This window comes from Theropithecus gelada, chromosome 17 (genome assembly GCF_003255815.1).
Source record: "Theropithecus gelada isolate Dixy chromosome 17, Tgel_1.0, whole genome shotgun sequence".
Lineage (NCBI taxonomy): Eukaryota > Metazoa > Chordata > Mammalia > Primates > Cercopithecidae > Theropithecus > Theropithecus gelada.
In genome coordinates this window covers 54,104,491-54,126,424 of record NC_037685.1, presented here as the reverse complement: position 1 = coordinate 54,126,424, position 21,934 = coordinate 54,104,491, and the positions used below count along the sequence as shown (strand labels likewise).

At 41.3% G+C, this 21,934-nt stretch overlaps 1 protein-coding gene across 2 annotated transcripts in view; it reads right to left on the bottom strand.

The window, feature by feature from the left end:
- Positions 1-1,028: 1,028 nt before the first annotated feature.
- TPTE2 (transmembrane phosphoinositide 3-phosphatase and tensin homolog 2) overlaps positions 1,029-21,934 on the bottom strand; it is a 94,383-nt gene continuing 73,477 nt past the window's right edge. For both annotated transcript variants that reach the window (XM_025364344.1, XM_025364343.1), the window contains 7 exons: positions 16,147-16,208; positions 14,300-14,380; positions 10,604-10,709; positions 8,592-8,671; positions 4,583-4,675; positions 3,095-3,165; positions 1,029-1,316 (listed from right to left, as the gene is read on the bottom strand). In XM_025364344.1, the coding sequence (XP_025220129.1) occupies positions 1,214-1,316; positions 3,095-3,165; positions 4,583-4,675; positions 8,592-8,671; positions 10,604-10,709; positions 14,300-14,380; positions 16,147-16,208 (596 nt within the window). In that variant the 3' untranslated portion in view covers positions 1,029-1,213. The remainder of the gene's footprint in view (positions 1,317-3,094; positions 3,166-4,582; positions 4,676-8,591; positions 8,672-10,603; positions 10,710-14,299; positions 14,381-16,146; positions 16,209-21,934) is intronic.

Sequence of the window (21,934 nt, the reverse complement as noted above, 5' to 3'; positions counted from 1 at the left end):
TGAATAAAGTAACACCCACAGGCTGGGCGTGGTGGCTCATGCCTGTAATACCAGCACTTTGGGAGGCTGAAGCAGGCAGATTGCTTGAGTTCAGGAATTTGAGCCCAGCTTGGGCAACAATGGCAAAACCTCGTCTCTACTAAAAATACAAAAAATTAGCCGGGTGTGCTGGCATGCGCCTATGTGCTCCCAGCTACTCGGGAGGCTGAGGTGGGAGAATCACCTGAGCCTGGGAAGTTGAGGCTGCAGTGAACCAAGATCACACCACTGCACTCCAGTCTCGACAATCAGTGAGATGCTGTCTCAAAAAATAAAAAATACAAATAAAAAATTTGTTAAAGTAGCATCCAGCACCAAAGAGGAAATAATAGTGGTTTCCTGTAGATATAAGGCTAACCAGTGTTTGTAACAAAAAGGTAACTCCCTTCAGAGTTCCCCAAGCTTAGGTGAAGCTGGTTGTGAGCAGGAGTAGTGGATTTCAAAATAATACACCTAGATTACTCTAAGAACACATATTTCTTTTGACTTCACTTACAATTTTATACAAAAGCAGAAGTTACCAAAGATTACTTATCCTCATATTTACCACAATCTTCTTACCCCAACCCCTGTGTCTGTGTGTAATTAAGGCAAGCTTGTTAAGTAAGCTACCTATTGAATGTTTGGAAAGAGAGAGGGTGTGCTGGGAGGTGGGGCATTTCTCTCTTCCGGATTTAAAACTTAGTCTTTGTTGCCAATCTGTTAACAGTTTGTAAATGAAGGGGAAGAAAAATATATAAATTAGCTTTCTAATCAATCTGAAATTACAAATGTGAACCACAGCAGGGAATAAATACTTGACCAAAAATACGTAAGTGGGTGCTAGGCAATCACAATTTTTAAATATCTCAAGTCTTTGATATGAAAGTTCTATTTCAAAGTTCTTCAAAATGATGCTGAATGTTCCTGCATACTGTGTTCCAAATTTATGTAAATACAAGACGGAAACTGTGAAGTACGTGCCTTCAAAAAAGAAAAAAAACCTGACATTTTATCTCTATATATTTAATAGATTTATCAAGAACATATGTAAACATATATAAATACAGATATATCATCAAGGAAGATTTAGGACATATGAACATGTGGCAGGGGTTGGAAAGAACATAATTCTTTCCCAGAAGGGGAAGGGGGAACTATACTTAATCGGATCCAGCTACAACGAAATTCTAAGTCACTTCTCACCAAAAAGTACCTCCACTGCAAATTGTGGTGGGTAAATTTTCCATGTTTTTTGTTTATGTGGATTATCCAATTCATTTCTTGGTAGATAAAGCCTAAGAATAGAAAAAAAAATTATTACATTTTCTATCGGGGCTAACAGAAAAGCCACGCAGTTGGGTACCCACGTTAGAGCTGGAAGAAACTAAGAACCTCAGCATGAATAGAACCTCAGCCCCTTTTTTGTGTCTCAGTTGGCTCCTTCCACCTTTTTAGTGAGACTTAAAAATACTTTAATCTTCAGCAACACATGAGTAACACATGCTGACTCTCTTACCATTGCTTTATATGGAATTAATGGCATCCAAGTTTAATTAAATATCTACATTTCTAAATGTGACAGAAATCAGTCAGGATAGACATGAATGAAAACCCAGTAATAAACTACTGTATCTCTTTTATGTGTGAGGCTTGCAATTTTTTGAATTTTTACACTCAGACCTTGGAAATGACCTTGAGCAGTGGGATATAACTCCCACATGCTGAGAGTTCCAATAATGGAACACTAGGCATAAATTGGTTAACCCATTTATGCCTAGCGTTCTAAATGATAGAAGTTAGTGATTTTGGCTAAACAACAATCTCATAAGTAACAAAAACAGGTTTACCAAGTAGTACGTGAATCTAAATGTTACAGAAATCTTTAGAAATTTATATAAAAGTAAGAATAAAAGTGATCTAGCTTATCACTTCTCCAAAATGAACATTGTGTTTTAAAGGAAAAAAACTATCCTTTAGCAAGAACCCCTTTTGAGGAGCAGCATCAAATGAAGCTCCACCCGGCTCTCACTTTGAGGGACTTTGCTCATGTCAGAAGAAAAAGCTTATTGTTTGTATGCATCCAAAAAAAACACTTGTAAAAAATTTCCATCAAATCCAAAGTTCACTGTATCAAAATCCAAGAAATGTTTTGCATTGCAAGTGTGGAGGCCAGAGGTTTAATTTACCGTTGCCTTGCTGGACTTAAGGAGTTACTAGATGCAGTGCACATTTGAAGAAAAGATTAGCACTGGATGTAACAATAACTATCAATTCATGCCACATATAATCATAGCCACTTTTCAATGCTGACCTAAATCAGTCAAAAAATTTTTGTCCTTTTGTATTGAAGAGTATGGTTGACACACAAAAAAAATCTCAATTTTTCACCATCACAAAACAAATGATACTTTATAGTAGAGAACTTCTATCGACTGAGAAATGAGTTTCCAAGTATGGTAGAAGGTTTTTTTGGAACAATAATCTCCAAGCCCAATTAATAATTTTTCAGAAAGTTTTCCCAATTCAGTTTTTAGAAAGCCACATTTAAATGGCTATTTAAATAGACTATCACTTAATGATATTTTTTAGCTATATTCCTTAATACTGTGTCTTGTAACTTCTCGTAGATACAAGTGTGTCAGTCAGCTTTTCAGCTAGCTGAAGCCTCCCTAGGTCCCGCCTTACTTTAGCACAAAATTTGGTGGTGGTTCATCATTGGTAAATCAGCACCTACTGACAGGGACGTGACATATTGAAGGTGCTGAGTAGACTCATATTGAACTTCTCTAAGAGGAATTTTCTACCACACTTAAGATCTGATTATAATACTTTTGAACTCATAACACAGTCCTATGGCATGGACCTTGAGGATACTGCAACAGTGGGTCTCAAGAACAAACGTATTCTTAAAATAACCAAAGTAAAAGGAGTAAGGCAATGAACAATGGTGGTTCAAGGACTTTTTGCTTTCTATAAATTAAGTTTATGACAACCAGCAAAAGACTTGCCATCACACCTTATGCATAGACATTGAAGATTAGGCTGTTTCTATGGGTTTATATTATATTCATACCTGTTACTTTGAATAAAAGATGTGTTGAACCAGAAGAAAAACGGACAATTGTCATAGTATTTAGGAAGATTCTAAAAAGGAAAAAAAAAATTTCAAAGTAAAACTGATACCAAGAACTAATTATTCCAAAGAAATTAAAGTTCCTTCCTTTATTCCTTTATATATTTATCAAACAATTATAACCATTAAATATGTAGCACTCTGCAATCTATAACAATATACCCAAGACACAAAGGAGGAGGCTTGAAGAAAATGCTATTGTATTCTCTTGCTGTTTCTATCAACATTTTCAAGGAACAGTATTTTTCCCATGATAGGTATTTAACTTAGATGCTGATATTTGAATCTGGTTTAGATACTGCCAAACAGACTCTACTAAGGACCTATGCCTACATATACCCAAGTATATTGTAGTGAATTCTTAAAATTTTTTTGTTGCCTCAGCATCCCTTTTAAATATAAATTGGACTTTCTGATATCAGAAGTGGGGTTCAGTCATCCTCAGCAGTTTCCAGTTTACCACCTCCTGGTTTCTCCATGTGACTGATGCTGATATCTGCCTCATACAACCTTCTCCTGGTGACCACTTCTTCATGGGACAGCTGGATATAACCTACTTGACTCAACCCACAGACCCCCATACTCTGCAGGGACCATGTGGATATATCAGTGACCACCTCTCAGTCACAGCAGAGACTCATGGCTGCTTGCGTTAAACCAAATGAGACCTCCCCACAGGAAACCTGCTCAGGTAGCACCTCACATCCCAATAAAGGCTTCCACTCTCAGGTCCCTCCCTCTCTCTCTCTCGCTATTGCTCCCCACCCATCAGTGGAGCACAGGTCTGGATGGATCCCCCTTCCAGCTGGCCCTGCAAAGCATGTTGCCCTCTTCTCTCTGGAATTAATAAAAAACTGCTTTGATTATTTCATGTGTTGTATTGTGCTGCCTTCTCTGTTTCACCCAACGGAGTCACCCAAACCTAACTCTCTTTCCAGTCAGTGCTCCCAGCTACTCAGGAGGCTGAGGTGGGAGGATTGCTTGAGCCCAGGAGGCTAAAGCTACAGTTAGCTATGATCGCGCCACTGCACTCCAGCCTGGGTGACAGAGTGAGACCCTGTCTCAATTTCTTAATTTTTTAAAAAAGGTGCAAAACAAAACGTAATCATTGCTATGCAGTAAAACATACCTTTGGGTTTTTTTGGGTTTTTTTTTAGCATCTTGGCTTTTACTTTTTTTGTTTATTTTGTATGTTTTGTATTTGAGAATACACGTAAATTTAGAAAAATGTAGACAATTTACAATTTAGAAAAAAACAAATGAACAAATATTATTTACATTACATATGCTCCTTTAAAAAATTTTGTTATAGATCTGATTTACTGTTTTCTTCCCCCTCCCTTGTTGGGAATTGTAGTAAAGCAAATCTTAAATAAAATCATTAGACCAGACAAGAACAACGGCAGAGGCTATTTTGTGATCACTCACCGAAGAGAAAAACTGTACCTTCACGTCGTCATACAGAGGGGGACCGTTGAATACATCAATTAACACTCTGTCTGTTTCAATGTCATGCAATATCTGCGAATGAACACATGGAGCTGAGAACTATGAACCTAGATAATGGTAACAATGCAGTTCCTTTTCACTTATCATGACGTCCTATATTTATCAAGTACTTTTGGTTTCACAGCCCAATCACCACATGTATAAATAATTATGAATAACCTTTTCTAGTTGCAATACTGTTGTTTGTATGTGTGTGTGTTTTTTGTTTTTTGAGACAGAGTCTCACTGTCACCCAGGCTGAAGTGCTGTGGTGTGATCTCGGCTCACTGCAACCTCTGCCTCCCAGGTGCAAGTGATTCTTGTGCCTCAGCCTCCCGAGTAGCTGGGACTATAGGCACATGACACAACACCCAGCTAATTTTTGAATTTTTAGTAGAGATGGGGTTTCACTCTATTGGCCAGCCTGGTCTCAAACTCCTGGCTTCAAGTGATCTGCCCGCCTGGGACTCCCAAAGTGCTAGATTATAGGCATGAGCCACTGCACCTGACCTGTTGTTTATGTCTTTTAAAGGCCAACATGTTTGAGGGTTATCATGAACCACTTTTTTTTTTTTTTTGAGACAGTCTCACTGTCACCAGGCTGGAGGGCAGTGGCGTGATTTCAGCTCCCTGCACTTCCACCTCCTGGGTTCAAGCGATTCTCCAGCCTCAGCCTCCCAAGTAGCTGGGACTACAGGCATGTGCCACCACGCCCAACTAATTTTTGTATTTTTAGTAGAGATGGGGTTTCACCATGTTGGCCAGGATGGTCTCAATCTCTTGACCTTGTGATCCACCCGCCCTGGCCTCCCAAAGTGCCGGGATTACAGGCTCAGCCATGAGGCACTTTTCCAAAGTGCTTCACTTTTAAAAAGCATTGAATTTTCTATTAGACTTTAATCAATTAAATGTTATTATTTAATGTGTGTCATTTGATGTTCATGTGTTAGGGCCTTTTTTGAGAATACATTAAGAAGCTCAATGTTAAAGCTAGCATTGACATTCAAAAAGCAATGTGTAATTCATCATGGTTTTTTATTTTCTAAATTTAAAAAACAACAACGGGGGTCTGTAACACTTGTGGGTTGGCCTGCATGCCCCTCCCAAGGGAGGGGGAGGGTAGGGTCCCCCTGCTCATCATGTTTTATCAGAACTCTTGTGTTTGTCAATGGGATCTTTGAACTTGACCAATGCAGGCTGCTGGATGGAGTGACCAAAGATAGGTCAAGTTTTGGAATGAATGACTTTGAAGCTATTTCTTTGACTCACTCTCATGTAAATAATGGCACCCACAATAGGAAAGGTCTATGGGAGGCCCCGTGAAAAACATAAAAGGAGGTGCAGACTCAGTTGGTCCCTTCAGGGAGCTGTACACATAAGAAACAATAGGAGAATGGTACACAACTCAATCTGTATGACAAAGACTGGGTGTGCTGTTACGCACTCCTGGGGGCTAGTTAACAGAAGGTGCAGGATGTGAAAATTTCATTAAGGAGGTAGAAACTGAATTGGGCATGAAGCAGTTTAGATAAAGGAAGAAGAGCTCTGAAAACAGAATCCAGTCCAAACGGAGGGAAAAAGACCAGCAATAACACAAAGTAGAAATTAGAAAAATGGGCCGGGCGTGGTGGCTCCCGCCTGTGATCGCAGCACTTTGGGAGGCTGGGGTGGGTGGATCACCTGAGGTCGGGAGTTTCAGACCAGCCTGACCAACACAGAGAAACCCCGTCTCTACTGAAAATACAAAATTAGCCGGGCGTGGTAGCGCATGCCTGTAATCCCAGCTACTTGGGAGGCTGAGTCAGGAGAATCGCTTGAACCCAGGAGGCAGAGGTTGTGGTGAGCCGAGATTGTGCCAGTGCACTCCAGCCTGGGCAACAAGAGCAAAACTCCATCTCAAAAAAAAAAAAAGAAAAAGAAAAAAAGAAAAAAATTGGAAAAACAACAACAAACAATGTCGGGCAGGGTGGCTCACGTTTATAACCCCAGCACTTTGCGAGGCTGAGGTGGACAGGTTGCTGGAGCCCAGGGGTGAGACCAGCCTGGGCAACATAGCAAGTCCCAGCCTCTACAAAAAATAAAAAATAAAAAATTGGGGGATTGCTTGAGCTCAGGAGGTTGAGGCTGCAGTGACTGAGCCATGATCACGCCACCGTGCTACAGCCTGGGCGACAGAATGAGACCCCGGCTCAAGAAAACGAAACAACAACAAAAAAAAAAAAAAAAAAAGGAAAGGAACGAAAGAAATAACCAACTAACGAACTAACTAAATTAGAGTTGTGTTCCAAGAGCCAAAAGGGATGACCCAGTTTATTTGGAATGAAGTCTGCTGGTCAAGCTACTGATGAGAAAAAGCTCAGGTATTAAGTCAGGGCTATTATGTCTCAAGAGCTCAAGAGCCAAGGATATAAGAGTGAAGGTGTTGAAAAATACGGTGGGGCATTTCCTATGGGACAGAGAGGCCTGATAATTATCACACATAACACTATTTAGTGATTTACAGTTTACAAAGAAACTTTCTATGTATTATCTAATTTAATTCCCATTACACTTGAGATGTGATATTGATTTGACAGATAAGGACATTGAGCAAAAGGTGTGAACTGGCTCTGACCACGGGCACACAGTGTGTCTTCTGCTCGACCTACAATTTTTCACAATCAGAGCAATATTTCAGGATGCATATTTCAGGACTCTATACATTGCATTGTATAAGGAGAAAGAAAGGGTAAGGAGACCACTGCAGAAATCTAGGCATGAGCAAAGGAGATTCTGGACAATGAGTGGCAGTGAGAAAAGAAAAGAAGAACACAGAGAACTGTCAGAGGCAGAATCTACAGAGACTGATGACTGACTGGATTTAGGTGCCGAGGCGAAGAGAATCAAAGCCCAAGGCCTGAGTGGAAGAAGCTGGTGCCACTTGCAGAAGCAGAGAGAAAGCTCATTGATAACTCAGACTGGCTGATGCATTTGAGTCGGAGTGGAAACTGTTCATGTTGTAGCTCCCGCATCTACACCTCAGTGGGTGCTCATAAATACCTGTTCAGTACATGAACAAGTAACAGTTGAAGCAAGGGGAATGGGTCATTCTTTAAGAATGAAGCATTTGCTAAGAACAGAAAGCCAAAGGTCAGGCCTGGGTGAATGCCCTCAGTTGGGAGACGCCAAAAAAAGTGGGTGGCGGAGAGGGGAGGGGGTGGCAGGGAACCGGATCAGTAATAGGAGAATTTGAGACAAAGGCCTGGGTAGGAATTCTAAAAGTTTATGGTTATTAGACATGAAGGATGCTTTCTTACTATTTCAGAAAAGGTATATAGTTTTAGGCATTTCTTCATTGTAGCAAAACATTGACTACCAGGTCCCTTTTGCTTTGGATAAAGAGGTTCCTCCCCAGTTCATTCACTCTTGCATTGTTTCTCACAGGGTCATCCCACAGAACCTCTGAGTTAGAATCACGTGGGACATTCCTAAGTCTATGATTCCTGGGCCCCATTCCAGATTTCCCGAATCATACTTTGGGGGTACAACCTAGGAATGTAAATCTTTACAAGCTCTTTGGTGGTTTTCATGCACACTAAAATTTTAGAATCAGTGCTATATAAGATAAAATGACTGAGAAGAAGAGAATTGGCTAAAAATGACCAGATATGTAAATTAAAATCCTTAATACATTCCTGGGAACATGCTCAGAGTCTGTGGAAGTGTGAAAGGCAAAGCAACACTGAAGAGAAATAAATTCTGGAAAGCACCCTGAAAAAACTTTTGAGCAAACAGGTTAATTCATCTCTGGTTTGCATCCAAACCCAGTGACACCAAGTTGATGGTAACCAGAAAGCGTTAGGGAATCTCTTTATGGTGAGTGATAGTTTAGGGAGGTGAACTTTGCTGGTTTGACATTCAGCCTTAAAACAAACATCAGATTTTTTTCAATTCACATGTTTTCTCTTACCGAACAATTTCCTAATGAAGTACTGGAAAAGACAACTTTTTTCTCCATTACTATTTGGACTTTTAGATCACATACACCGCCTGTTCCAACACCTAAATGAAATTACAAAGGTAGGTTGGTTAGCGTGAAGATCAATATGTCTCACCAATTAACATCATGGATTAAAAAGAGAAAAAATTATCCAAGCTAACAATCTATCAATAGTTACTTATTTGGTCTTGCATGGATTTTGTCTTTGAAAGACAAGGTTTCAAGCCAAGTTCTGTCTCGTAAAGCAGATTTTATAAGACTAGAGAAGAGAAAAAAAAATACATATAGTTCAGCTTCAAAGACTTAGAATCCCATGACTTTATCTTTCCAGAAAAAATATTTAGGGAAGGTAGGCCGGGCACGGTGGCTCACGCCTGTAATCCTAGCACTTTGGGAGGGCAAGGTGGGTGGATTACTTGAGGTCAGGAGTTCTAAACCAGCCTGACAAAGATGGTGAAACCCCATCTCTATTAAAAATACAAAAATTAGCCAGGCGTGGTGACACATGCCTGTAATCCCAGGTACTCAGGAGGCTGAGACAGGAGAATTGCTTGAACCTGGGAGGCAGAGGTTGCAGTGAACCAAGATCACACCACTGCACTCCAGCCTGGGCAACAGAACAAGACTCTGTCTCCAAAAAAAAGAAAAAAAAAGAAAAGAAACAGAGAAAATTCAGGGAAGGTTACTTGCAACCTTTCTTGCTAATGTGTTGCTTTCTTCAGCCTTCTGATCATAATGATTCTTAATAATAAATACTGTAGTTTAACTACTTTGGCCCTACTTTAAGGCCAGTTCCTGATGCAATCTCTATAAAAATATAGGATAGTTACATTCAAAAATTCCCATGGTGTTCAGTATATATTTACAGAGAAAGGCTTTTTGTTCCTTTTTTTCAATTCAAATGACCCACTTCCCTTAGCATTTCCTCAAAGACTTGGTTTCTCAGTCAATTAATTCTTTTATTGCTTGCCTCTCAACTCTACATTTAATTTTAATTCAAACATGTACAAAACTAAAGGTAGAAAATTAAAACAAATATCTTAATAAACTAGTGTATTAACTATCTCTGATAGATCATCTCATATGCTGTTTGTTTTCTTTTCATTTAATTTTGTTTTCACTAACACCATGATATTCATTTGTCATTAGAAATCACAGTTTCTTGCCTCAGTTCCTGCTTTCCCATTCCAGGTGCAGAACTTCTTTCTATTGATGTCGACCAGTAATCAGTGAAATGTAGAACTAAACTCAGAAGGCTAAAAATTCTAGGCTGTCTGTGTGGACACCAGCATCCTGGCACCATGGCACCTACAGCACCCAGCACTGGCACCATCTCAGGTCCACAAGCTGGTTGCTAGAAGAGGTTTGCCTTAGCGGTTCTGAAGCATTGCCTCACTGCTACCTCTCTGGCCGTGGGAGTGGTGAGGTCCCATCCCTTCCACGCAGACACATCCTGCTTTCCCACATCCCCTGAGTGTAAGCTGTGAGTGAGACGGTTACAGACGGAGGAGAGAGGGGAAAGGGAGAGCCCAAGGTGATGAGAAAAAAATATGCCTCTAAAAGAAGGTGAGAAAATGATAGATCTGGAGACACCTCCACCAAGGCAAACTCTGAACTAGAGGTGGTTGTGAGAAATAAGCAGTTTTGAGGGCACATGGTCCTCCTCCCTCATCAGAGGCTCACTCTGCCCTGAAAAGTCCACCCTGCATTGAGACCAGAGGAGCAATGAGAATAAGAGAGACAGGAAGGGGATGAAGTCCCCCAAATTGGTGATGGAAAAGAAAAAGTGAAGAACATCTAAGGGCTGGCAATCAATGGGCAACTGCAGGAGGAGGGGCATACAGGAGGAGATCACGTGTGAGGACATGTAAGACGACAGGTGTGAGTCAGATCATCTGTACATACAACTATGAGTGAGATCCTCCCAGAGTGGGAACACTGGCCCTCCCGCCCAATTCTTCAATTATACATGAAGCGCTTACCACGAATGGAATAAATAATGAATCTTTTTATACAGAGCATCCGTCTCGGGGGGAGATTCCAGTTGTGGAGATGTTTCACTTGCGCAAAATATCCAACGTATCTATTCTGAGAAGCAACAGAAACCTCACTTTAAGTGGAGATGAAAAGTCTCAAGTCAGCATTCTTTATTTTTTTTTATTTATTTTTTTGCATAAAGCTTGTAAAGGAGGTAAGTAATTAAGAAAACAGTTACTGGATGCCATTATATAACCAGGCGTTTTTCGGGATGCTGCCTCACAATTATCTACCTCGAGGGAAAAATACTGAATTCAGAGCAATGGGGAAGTAACAAGGATGGAGCCAGGTCCTGTTTATAGGCTGCCTATGGTTGAGACGGCATCTAATCAGCACAACAAAACAGTTACAGCATCATCAGTGTCCAGAGAGAAGCTTAGCTGTGACTGCGTTGGAGGAAGGCTTGCGATTTGGTGAAGAGCAGCTTCCTGGGCATGAGAGAAGATGGTATAAGTGAAAACCCCAGAGGATGCCTCCATATCTCAGTAGCAGGTTTCCTGTCATTCTTCTCTGGTTCCTGACAGCTAGAATTTCTTCACTTTGCATTTCCTCAATTCTGTTTTCACAAGGAAGCCCTGGAATTCTCTTAGCCTTGTCCTTTCCCCGGGGCAAGCTGTTCACAATGGCTCTCCCCTGAATCTTTCTTCAAGGTAGTGAAGAGCTCTGGTCCTGAATCAACTGGTTCAGAATTCAAAAGTTGGCCATCGTGGTGGCTCCGGCCTGTAATCCCAGCACTTTGGGAGGCCGAGGTGGACAGATCACCTGGCATCAGGAGTTTGAAACCAGCCTCACCAACAGGGTGAAACCCTGTCTCTACTAAAAGTACAAAAATAGGCCGTGTGTGGTGATGAGCCCCTATAATCCCACCCACCCGGGAGGCTGAGGCAGGAGAATCGTGTGAACGCGAGGTCGAGGTTGCAGTGAGCTGAGATTGCACCAGTGCACTCCAGTCTGGGCGACAGAGCAAGACTCTGTCTCAAAAATTAAAAACAAAACAAAACAAAAAAAACCTCATAAGTTCACAGACTGTTCCTTACCCACTGGGAATGTTCATTAAAGCAACTAACTGCCATACTTTCCTTTAGAAAGGGCCAGTCATGAGGAAGGCTCATGAAAGTTCTTAGGAGTAGACGTAGTCAGTAGAATGGCCCACGGCGCAGGATCAGAATGTGATGGTGTCTGAGAATCACCAGCAGACACAGAGGGCACTCTGTCCTGAGGTCTTGCCAACAGAGCTCTCAAACATGCAGCTGAGTCCCTATGTTGCTTTTTCAGTGAATCAGAGAAGATTCAGTTGCAGCCTTTGTTGTGCTAGTTCTGGACTAAAGTTAGGGAAACTATGCAGGACTGCAGAAGAAATGGGGATGGGGAGATGTGTGGGGAGAGTTGGTGAAGGAGCTCCATCTAGCATCCCCTTAGCTTCTGCCACTAGATTCTCCACCTTTCCCTAAGGGCTGTAAAGCACCAGGGCCCCCAAGCTGCTTGTACTTCCATGCTTCCTTCTCCTACAGCCTAAGACAACATGGACTTGTAGTAGAAATTAATACAACCAACACATAGGAGGCACTCACTACAAACAAAGAAGATATTATGAGAAAGGGGTGGAAAGATGGGTAAGCCATGGGCTTTGCCTTTAAAAGGGATACAGAAGTCACCACTTCAAATAACTAGAGAGTAACACAAAGTGACGTAGTCCCTAAAAGAAACACAAAGGGCTTTAAGAATTGAAAAAGCAAGAGATGACTTCAGGCTGAGAAGGGAAAGGGACTCTAGGAAAAGGGGCACGAGCAATGGCATGAGGGTATCAAGTGTCCATAGGCTGGGAAACAGCACACAGTCTAAATGTGTGGAGTGTGGGATGTGTGCATGCACACAGCGGAAGAAAAGGCTGGAAAAGTCAAACTGCGGCTCCTGAGTGCCAGGTTGAAACATTTAGTTTATTGCCATTGGCAGTGGGGACAAGTATGGATTTTGAGCATGGAAATGGCATGATTAGGGCTGCACTTCAGTAAATTCACCTGTTACTTTTAGCTTAGGGTCTATCTTTGTTTTGTTTTGGGCTTGGGTTTGGGAGGAAAGTATCAGTGGATAAGGCTAAGTTCTTCTGGCCCAAACTCAAGGTTTGGGGCCAGTAGTTAGAGTGTTCTTCTAACGGGGCCAAGAGTACTTACTCAGCTCCCACCACTTACAGAAAAACTCATTTACAGCCTCATCCAAATCTATTTAGGAATTCCCAACCCACTCTCACTTCGGTTTCAGGGACAACATAGAAAAGGCAAAATAAATGAGAGGCTGTGCACAGCACGGGCTTCAGAGACTGACATCGAGATTTCAGTCCTTGGTTCAAAAGTTACTTTCTCTGAACCTCAATTTTCTAATTTATAAGATGAGAATCATAGCAGTGCCTACTCATAGAGTTACTGAGAATAGTAAATGAGATAGTAAATATACAACTCTTAGAATAGTTCAGCAAAGTCTAGAATGTTATAAATGCTATAGGATAAACATCCTGGTTTCTGCAATAAACAAATTACAAGTAATAAAAAATGGTGAGAAATCTCTGAACTTAGATTCTTAAGAGAGACTTAGGAGACACAGCAACCAAATGAAATATGTGGACTTTGTTTGAATTCTGATTAAACAAACTAAATTTTCAAAGATTTTAAGACAATTTTGGAAACAAACATGGACTACAAATTTGATATTAAGAATTTTTAAGGTATAATATTTTTAGACATGATAAAAAGTGTTAAGGTTTGTTCTTGTTTTAAGAGTACTTAAAGGTCATACTAAAATGCTTGTGGGATAAAATGATCTGACGGCTGAAATTTCCTTTAAAATAACTCAGATTTAGGGAAAGCAAGAGTGGAGAGTGGGGCTGGGAGGTGTGAGTGGAGTGGGCAAAGAATGGATGAAGCGTGGCTGGCTGCAGGCTGAAATGACTGTTGCAGCAATGTGATGACTATGTGAGGATATATTGTATGATCCTCTGGACTTTTGTATATGATTAAAATTTTCCATAACAAAATGTTTCCAAAACAAAAAACAGAGTAACAGTGGGTGTTTCCTATGGGTGTTATGGGTGTTAAATGAGAGATGTGAAAGTGCAACACTGTCTGGTGTACGGAAGGGGTTTTGGAAAGTTTATTTCCCCTTTTATTTTCTCTTGTAAAATACACCTTCCCGACAACACACAGAAAAGACACACACACCAGGAGTCATCCAAAAACAGTCTTTGTGATGTTTTGCAAGGGTTGAATTGCCCCAGTAAGGGTTTGTGAAGGACTTGGATCTTTTTTAACATTGAAATCAAAGGCTGGTGATTTCAGATAAACTTCAGGGTCCTGCAGCCTTGGGTACTGGACCTTCCTACTTTGGCAAAATAATCAACTCCTGAGCTCTGTAAATAATAACCAGGATAGAATAGAAAGCAGGATGCTCTGGGGAGAAGCCAGAGTCCCCAGCATGTGGGCAGCACCTGAAGCATGACCCTCAGACTCGGGAGGGACCAAGGCCTGTTGCAGGGCACCCAACTGCTGCTGCCTGATCACCAAAGAAGAGTCTAAAATGAAACCAAGTAACAGGTGGCAATCTTAACCCACTCCCCTAAAAAAACTCCCATTTTTTAAAAGAAAACTTACCTGAGAAGGAGTTTCTACTCCCTGAAATTTACTGCTGTTGGTTTTATCTGTTCGCCTTTCTCCAAAATAATACAGGCTTTCCTACAAAAAAAAAAAAAGGGTACAATCCAACCATGGTTCATCTGCACTCTTTCCTTTCCTATATTAAATACCCTTAGTGTTTCTACACCTACCTTCTTTCCTAAAGTCAGTGATTTGTTTGTTTGTTTTTTGGTACAGTCTTCCTCTGTGACCCAGACTGGAGTACAGTGGCAGGATCTAAGCTCACTGCAACTTCTGCCTCCTGGGTTCAAGCGATTCTACTGCCTCAGCCTTCTGAGTAGCTGGGACTACAGGTGTGTACCACCATGCTCAGCTAATTTTTTGTATTTTTAGTAGAGATAGGGGTTTCACCATGTTGGCCAGGCTGCTCTCAAACTCCTGACCTCAAGAGATCCGCCTGCCTCAGCTTCCCAAGTGCTGGGATTAAAGACGTGAGCCACCTGTGCCCGGCCGCAGTGATCTCTGGGCAGAGGCTACCCAAAATAACAAAATTAGGACTTCTCTCATTCAAGCATTCACAAATTCATAAAATTTTAGAGCTGGAAAGACCTTAGAAAGCATCTGGTCCAACCCTTCTTTCCATATTACAAATGACAACAGTGAGACCAAAAGAAAACCAAGCAATCCGCCCTGGAGATGCTGCAGCCAGTTAGAGGCAGCACAGGCCTGGAATACAGGTCCCTGGATCTCAGTCTAGGGCTCCGGATCAATAGCTGTCAATGACTGTCAAACGTTTGTTTTTTAAGCTGCAATCCACATTAATAAACCTAGGAGACACACACACACACACCAATATTTAAACCTTTTGATATTTTCTATTCTGCTCTATTCCACTTCATTTTTAAAAGATGTCAGTTACAACCCAGTAACTTTATTTTACAACTCACTAATAAAGCATGATCCATAGCTTGAAAAACACCATGCTAGCACATCCATTTTCAAAATCTGTGTATCTCAAATTAGAGAAACCAAAGGTGGTGGAATTGGAGTGCGGGCATTGTGCATAACCACCACCTCTTCCCGAGACTGTCGGCCAAATAACTCGAGCGGAGCTGCTGGAAATGGCAGCATCTCGGCAAGAAGATGGCAGAAAGAAAAACGACTGAGAACTCTGCTTTAAGTGGAAACAGCCCACCTTGTCTTATCAGAAATTTCTAGAGGTCACAGACTCCACGTCTTGACTAAGCAAAGACATTGACATTCAGGAGAGGTTTTGTTCTGAGTTGTGAAATGTTGCTTTTTGTCTCCCTAAGAGTTGTGAGGATGGTCAAGGCTGGAGTTATCTAATTAAGCTTGATACTATTCTCACGAGGGAGGAAGGAAGAAGTCATGGTACTGGCAGGAGTAAGAGCAGGGCCAGGTGAAGTGAGGGAAGCATCTTGATTACTGAATTTTTTTTATCTGTGTAACATGGTTTTACTCCACTCACCTTAATCCTTCCCCAACAGGTCTTGTCTTTATTTAAAATGTTGATATTGTATACATCATAAATTTTTTGTATTAATTTTTATTGTTAAAATATTGCATTAAAATTATTTAATTATCGCAATTTTTAGCATTCCCTTAAATTTTGCACCTCATTGACCTCACTCTTATCCCGGCCCAAAGAGATTCTTAAGTTAGCTACTAACTAGTGCATGGTAAACAAGAAAGTATCGAAAACAGAGTTTCTAAAAACTGCTTCTCTAATTACAATTTTACTAAGTATCATGACTAAAATAATCATCTTAACGTCCTACCAGTGATGTTTCAGAACTAGCAAACTCAATTATCATAAGACAAAGTTTGTAGAACATCTTTCATACCTCTGCAGTTAAAAATATTTCGGAGGCAATAAGGAAGGCACAAATCATAGTTCCAGTTCTTCCTAGAAAAGAAAAGAAGTTAGTTCAAGGAACATACGTGGTATAAAAATATACTCAGAAATACTCAAGGAGTGCATTTTAAGTTGATTTTCTCTCTTTTTTTAAGACAGGGTCTTGATGTGTTACGCAGGCTGGAGTGCAGTCGCACAATCTTGGCTCACTGCAACCTCCGCCTCACAGATGAAAAATACAGTAAAAATACCTCTCATCACCTGTCCACAAAAGGACACGATGAGGTTTTTACTAAATCTATAAGAAAGCAATGATTCATGTCTTTTATAATTTTTTTGGATAATAGTAAAAAAGAAAAATTCCCAACTCATTTAGTATATTAATATAACTGATTCCAAAATTGCACAAATACAGTAGAAGAAAAGATAACTTTACACCAGCCCCACATATAAATGTAGATTTAAAAACATACACATATTTTAAAAGTGAATTCAGCAATGTAGAAACACCATGTATCAACACCAAGTGCCATTTCTCTTAAGGATGCAAGGATGTTTTTTCCAGGATGGCAGATGACAGGCTTTAGCATGCCTCAGTCATTTGGAAATAGCAAGCAAGGACCTAAAGACCAACTCTGTGAGCTTTAATTTAAGAAAGAAAATGGCAATTCCCGGGAATTAGGAAGGACATCCCAGATCCTGGGGAGGACAAAGCAGGCCAGCAGCCCCCATGACAGCACTGGACTGACAGAAGTGAGTGAGTGGCGCCCCGGTATGTGAGACAGACAGACAGACAGACAGACAGACAGCCCCCCTGTCCCATCTTTCCCCCGGATTTTCGGACTGACAGAAGTGAGTGGCGCCCCGGTATGTGAGACAGACAGACAGCCACAGCCCCTCTGTCCCATCTTTCCCCGGAGATCCAAGCCACCGGCAGAGGAAGCGCCTTGTGTCTCCCCAGCCTTGGAGCTAACTTGAGGCGAGACTTGGAGACTTTGCGAGGGAAAGACACAGGGGAACGCTGCCGACATTTTCCCAGCTGGACAAGACTGGGGGATCTTCCCTGCAGGGCTCCACCATCTTGTGCCCCCAGTCCCGCTAACCCGAGGGCCGAGGACGGAGCTCCGATTACTGCGCGCTCCGGAAATCCGCCCATCGCCTGAGGCAACAGAGCGCTCCGCCCGCTGAACAGGGACCAAGCGCGCGGCCAGCGGCTCCGGCACCAGCCAGCTCTTACCCACGGCGCCCTCTACTGGCTGGTAGGTCAAACCACACACGCAGCATAAACCTGCAGACGGAAGTGCACGGGCTGCAGAAGCAAAAGCCAAAACACCCTACCCAGCACGCTCTACAGTCCACCCCCTAGCGAGGAGGGAAAGGAAAAGAAGAAAATAATAATAATAATAATAATAATAATAATAATAATAAACAACACAGGAGAGGAAAGAAAAAGAAAAAACCCTACCCAAACAAAAATAATGACACAGATTAGAAGTGCTAGCATCTCCAGAAGAGAAGGACCCGTGCAAGAATCCTGGCACCATGAGAAATCGGAATGTAGCGACACTACCAAAGCATCACACCAGCTCTCTGGCAATGCTTCCTACCAAAATGAAAACTCAGAAATGACAGTAAACAATTCAAAGCTTGGGTTGCAAGGAAGCTCAATGAGATTCAAGGTTGAAATCAACAAAAAGAAACTTCTAAATCAATCCAGGAAATGAAGGAAGAGATAAACATCTTAATAAGAAATCAATCAGAACTTCTGGAATTAAAAACACTCACTTAAGGAATTTCAAAATACAACTGAAAACTTTATCAATAGACTGGACAAAGTAGAAAACATAATTTCAGAGCTTGAAGACTGGTCGTTTGAACCAATCCAGTTAGACAAAAATAAAGAAAAAAGATTTTTTAAAAGTGAAGTCAGAAATATGAGATTATGTAAAGTGACCAAACCTACAAATTACTGGTATTCCCTAGAGAGAAAGAGAAAAAGAAAACAACCTGGAAAACATATTTCATTTCTTGAAAATAATTCAAGAAAATTTACTGAATCTTGCTACATAGACATCTAAGTACAGTGAAGCCAGACAGTGCCTGTGAGATATGTAAAAAAGGAACATTACCAAGGCATATACTCACCAGACTGTCCAAGGTCACTGTCAAAAGAAAAAGCCCTAAAGGCACTAGAGAAAAAGGCCAGATCACATACGAAGTTAGCCCATCAGGATAAGGGCAGACTTCTCAGCAGAAACCTCACAAGCCAGGAGAGATTGAGGAGTCTATTTTGAGAATTCTTAAAGAAAATAAATCATAATCAAGAGATTCATATCCTGCCAAACTAAGCTTCATGAGTGAAGGAGAAATAGAAACATTTTTCTAGAGAAGCAAATGCCAAGAGAGTTCATTACAATTAGACCAATCTTACAAGAGATGCCTAAGGGAGTTGTAAACATGGAAATGAAAGAATGATACCTGCTATCATAACAACACACTTAAGTACATAGCTCACAGACCCTATAAAACAACCACACAATAGAAAGTACAAAAAAAAAAAAAAACAGTTAACAATTTCATGATACGGTGAAAAGCTCACATGTCGATATTAACCTTGAATGTAAATGGTTTAAACACACCACTTAAAGGTCACAGAGTGGGCTGAGTGCAGTGGCTCATTCCTGTAATCCCAGCACTTTGGGAGGCCAAGGCGGGCAGATCACGAGGTCAGGAGATCAAGACCATCCTGGCCAACATGGTGAAACCCTGTCTCTACTAAAAATATAAAAATTAGCCAGGCACAGTGGCACATGCCTATAATCCCAGCTACTCAGGAGGCTGAGACAGGAGAATCACTTGAACCCAGGAGTCAGAGGTTGTGGTGAGCCAATATCGTGCCACTGCACTCTAGTCTGACGATACAGTGAGATTCTGTCAAGAAAGGAAAGAAGGAAAGAAGGAAAGAAAGAAAGAAAGGAAGGAAGGAAGGAAGGAAGGGAAAGAAAGAAAGAGAAAGAGAAAGAAAGAAAGAAAAAGAAAGAAAAAGAAAGAAAGAAAAAGAAAGAAAGAAAGAAAGAAAAAAAGAAAGAAAGAGAGAAAAGTCAGAGTGGCAAGTTGGATTAAAAAAACAAAACCCGGCTGGGCGCAGTGGCTCAAGCCTGTAATCCCAGCACTTTGGGAGGCGAAGACGGGCGGATCACGAGGTCAGGAGATCAAGACCATCCTGGCTAACACAGTGAAACCCCGTCTCTACTAAAAAATACAAAAAACTAGCTGGGCGAGGTGGCGGCACCTGTAGTCCCAGCTACTCAGGAGGCTGAGGCAAGAGAATGGCGCAAACCCGGGAGGCGGAGCTTGCAGTGAGCTGAGATCCGGCCACTGCACTCCAGCCTGGGTGACAGAGCGAGACTCCGTCTCAAAAAAACAAAACAAAACAAAACAAAACAAAAAAACCATCTGTCTGCTGTCTTCAAGAGACCCATCTCACATGTAACAACACCAATAGGTTCAAAATAAAGGGCTGAAGAAAGATCTATCACACTAACAAAACAAAAAAGAGCAGGGGTCACTATTCCTAAAACAGATAAAACAGGCTTTAAACCAACAACAGTAGAAAAGGACAAAGAAGAGCATTACATAATGATAAGGAGTTCAATTCAACAAGAAGCCTTAACTATCCTAAACATATATGCACCCAACATTGGCTCACCCAGGTTAATAAAACAGATACTTCTAGACCTATAAAAAGACTTAGCCACACAGCAGTAGTCAGGGGACTTCAACACCCCACTGATAACATTACACAGATCATAAAGACTGAAAAGTAACGAAGAGATTCTGGACTTAAATTCAACACTTGACCAATTGGACCTAATAGAAACCTAAAGAACTCCCAGCATTTTGGGAGGCCAAGGCGGGTGGGCGGATCATGAGAACAGGAGTTCGAGACCAGCCTGGTCAATACGGTGAAAACCCATTGCTACTAAAAATGCAAAAATTAGCCCAGCATGGTGGCAGGTGCCTGTAATCCCAGCTACCCTGGAGGCTGAGGCAGGAGAATTTCTTGAACCCAGGAGGCAAAGGTTGCAGTGAGCCAAGATCATGCCACTGCACTCCAGCCTGGACAACAGAGCAAGACTCCATCTCAAAAAAACAAAACAAAACAAAACAAAACAAAACGCCTACAAACCAAAAAAGCCCTAGATCAGATGTATTCACAGCTGAATTCTATCAAATATACAAAGAAGAACTGGTGCCAGTTCTACTGAAACTATTCCAAAAAATTGAGGAGGGACTCTTCCCTAATTCATTCCATGAATCCTGCATCACCCTGAAACCAAAACCTGGCAAAGACACAATAAAAAAAAGAAAACTAAAGGGTAATCTCAATGATGAAGACAGCCACAAAAATCCTTAGCAAAACACTGGGAAACCAAATCCAACAGCACATCAAAAAGTTCACAATCAAGTAAGCTTCATTCCAAGGATACAAGGTCCAGCACATGCAAATCAATAAATGTGATTCACCACACAAACAGAATTAAACAGAAACCACATGATCATCTCAGTAGATGCAGAAAAAAAGCATTTGATAAAATTCAACATCTTTCTTGATAAAAACTTAAAAAACACTCAAGAAACTAGGAATCAAAGGAATATACTTCAAAATAGAGCCATGGGCCAGGTGCAGTGACTCACATCTGTAATCCCAGCACTTTGGGAGGCCAAGGCAGGCGGATCACTTGAGGTCAGGAGTTCAAGACCAGCCTGGCCAACATAGTGAAACTCCATCTTTACTAAAAATACAAAAATTAGCCGGGCGTGGTGTCGCACACCTGTAATCTCAGTGACTCAGAAGGCTGAGGCAGGAGAATCGCTTGAACCCAGGAGGTGGAGGTTGCAGTGTGCCGAGATTGCGCCACTGTACTCCAGCCTGGATAACAGAGCAAGACTCCATCTTAAAAAAACAAAAACAAAAACAACAACAACAAAAAACAGGCTGGGCACGGTGGCTCATGCCTGTAATGCCAGCACTTTGGGAGGCTGAAGTGGGTGGATTACCTGAGGTCAGGTGTTCGAGAGCAGCCTGGCCAACGTGGTGAAACCCCATCTCTACTAAAAATACAAAAATTAGCTGGGCATGGTGACAGGCACTTGTAATCCCAGCTACTTGGGAGGCTGAGGCAGGAGAATTGCTTGAACTTGGGAGGTGGAGGTTGCAGTGAGCCAAGATTCCGCCATTGCACTCCAGCCTGGGCAACAAGAGCAAAACTCCATCTCGGGAAAAAAAAAAAAAAAATCATTTCCTTTGCAGCATCATGGATGCAGCTGGAAGTCATTATCCTGAGCAAATTAACTCAGGAACAAAAAACCAAATACCATATGTTCTCACTCATAAGTGAAAGCTAAACAATGGGTGCTCATGGACATCAAGGCGGCAATAATGGACACTGGGGAGTTCTAGAGGGGGCTCAGCAGAAAACGGCACAGGTTGAAAAACTAACTATTGGGTCCTATGCGCAGTACCTGGGTGATGTGATCAATCATACCCCAAACCTCAGCATCACACGATATTACCAATAAACCTGCACATGTACTTCCGAATCTAAAATAAAAGTTACATTATACCAAAAAAACTAAGCTCAAAAAGAAAACAAATGTGTTTTGCCCATTAAAAAACAAATAATAAAAGAGTACAAGAATCATCCTATATCAGAAATCTATATTAATGCAATTTATCATATTCATTGATTAAAGAAGACATACCTTACAATTAT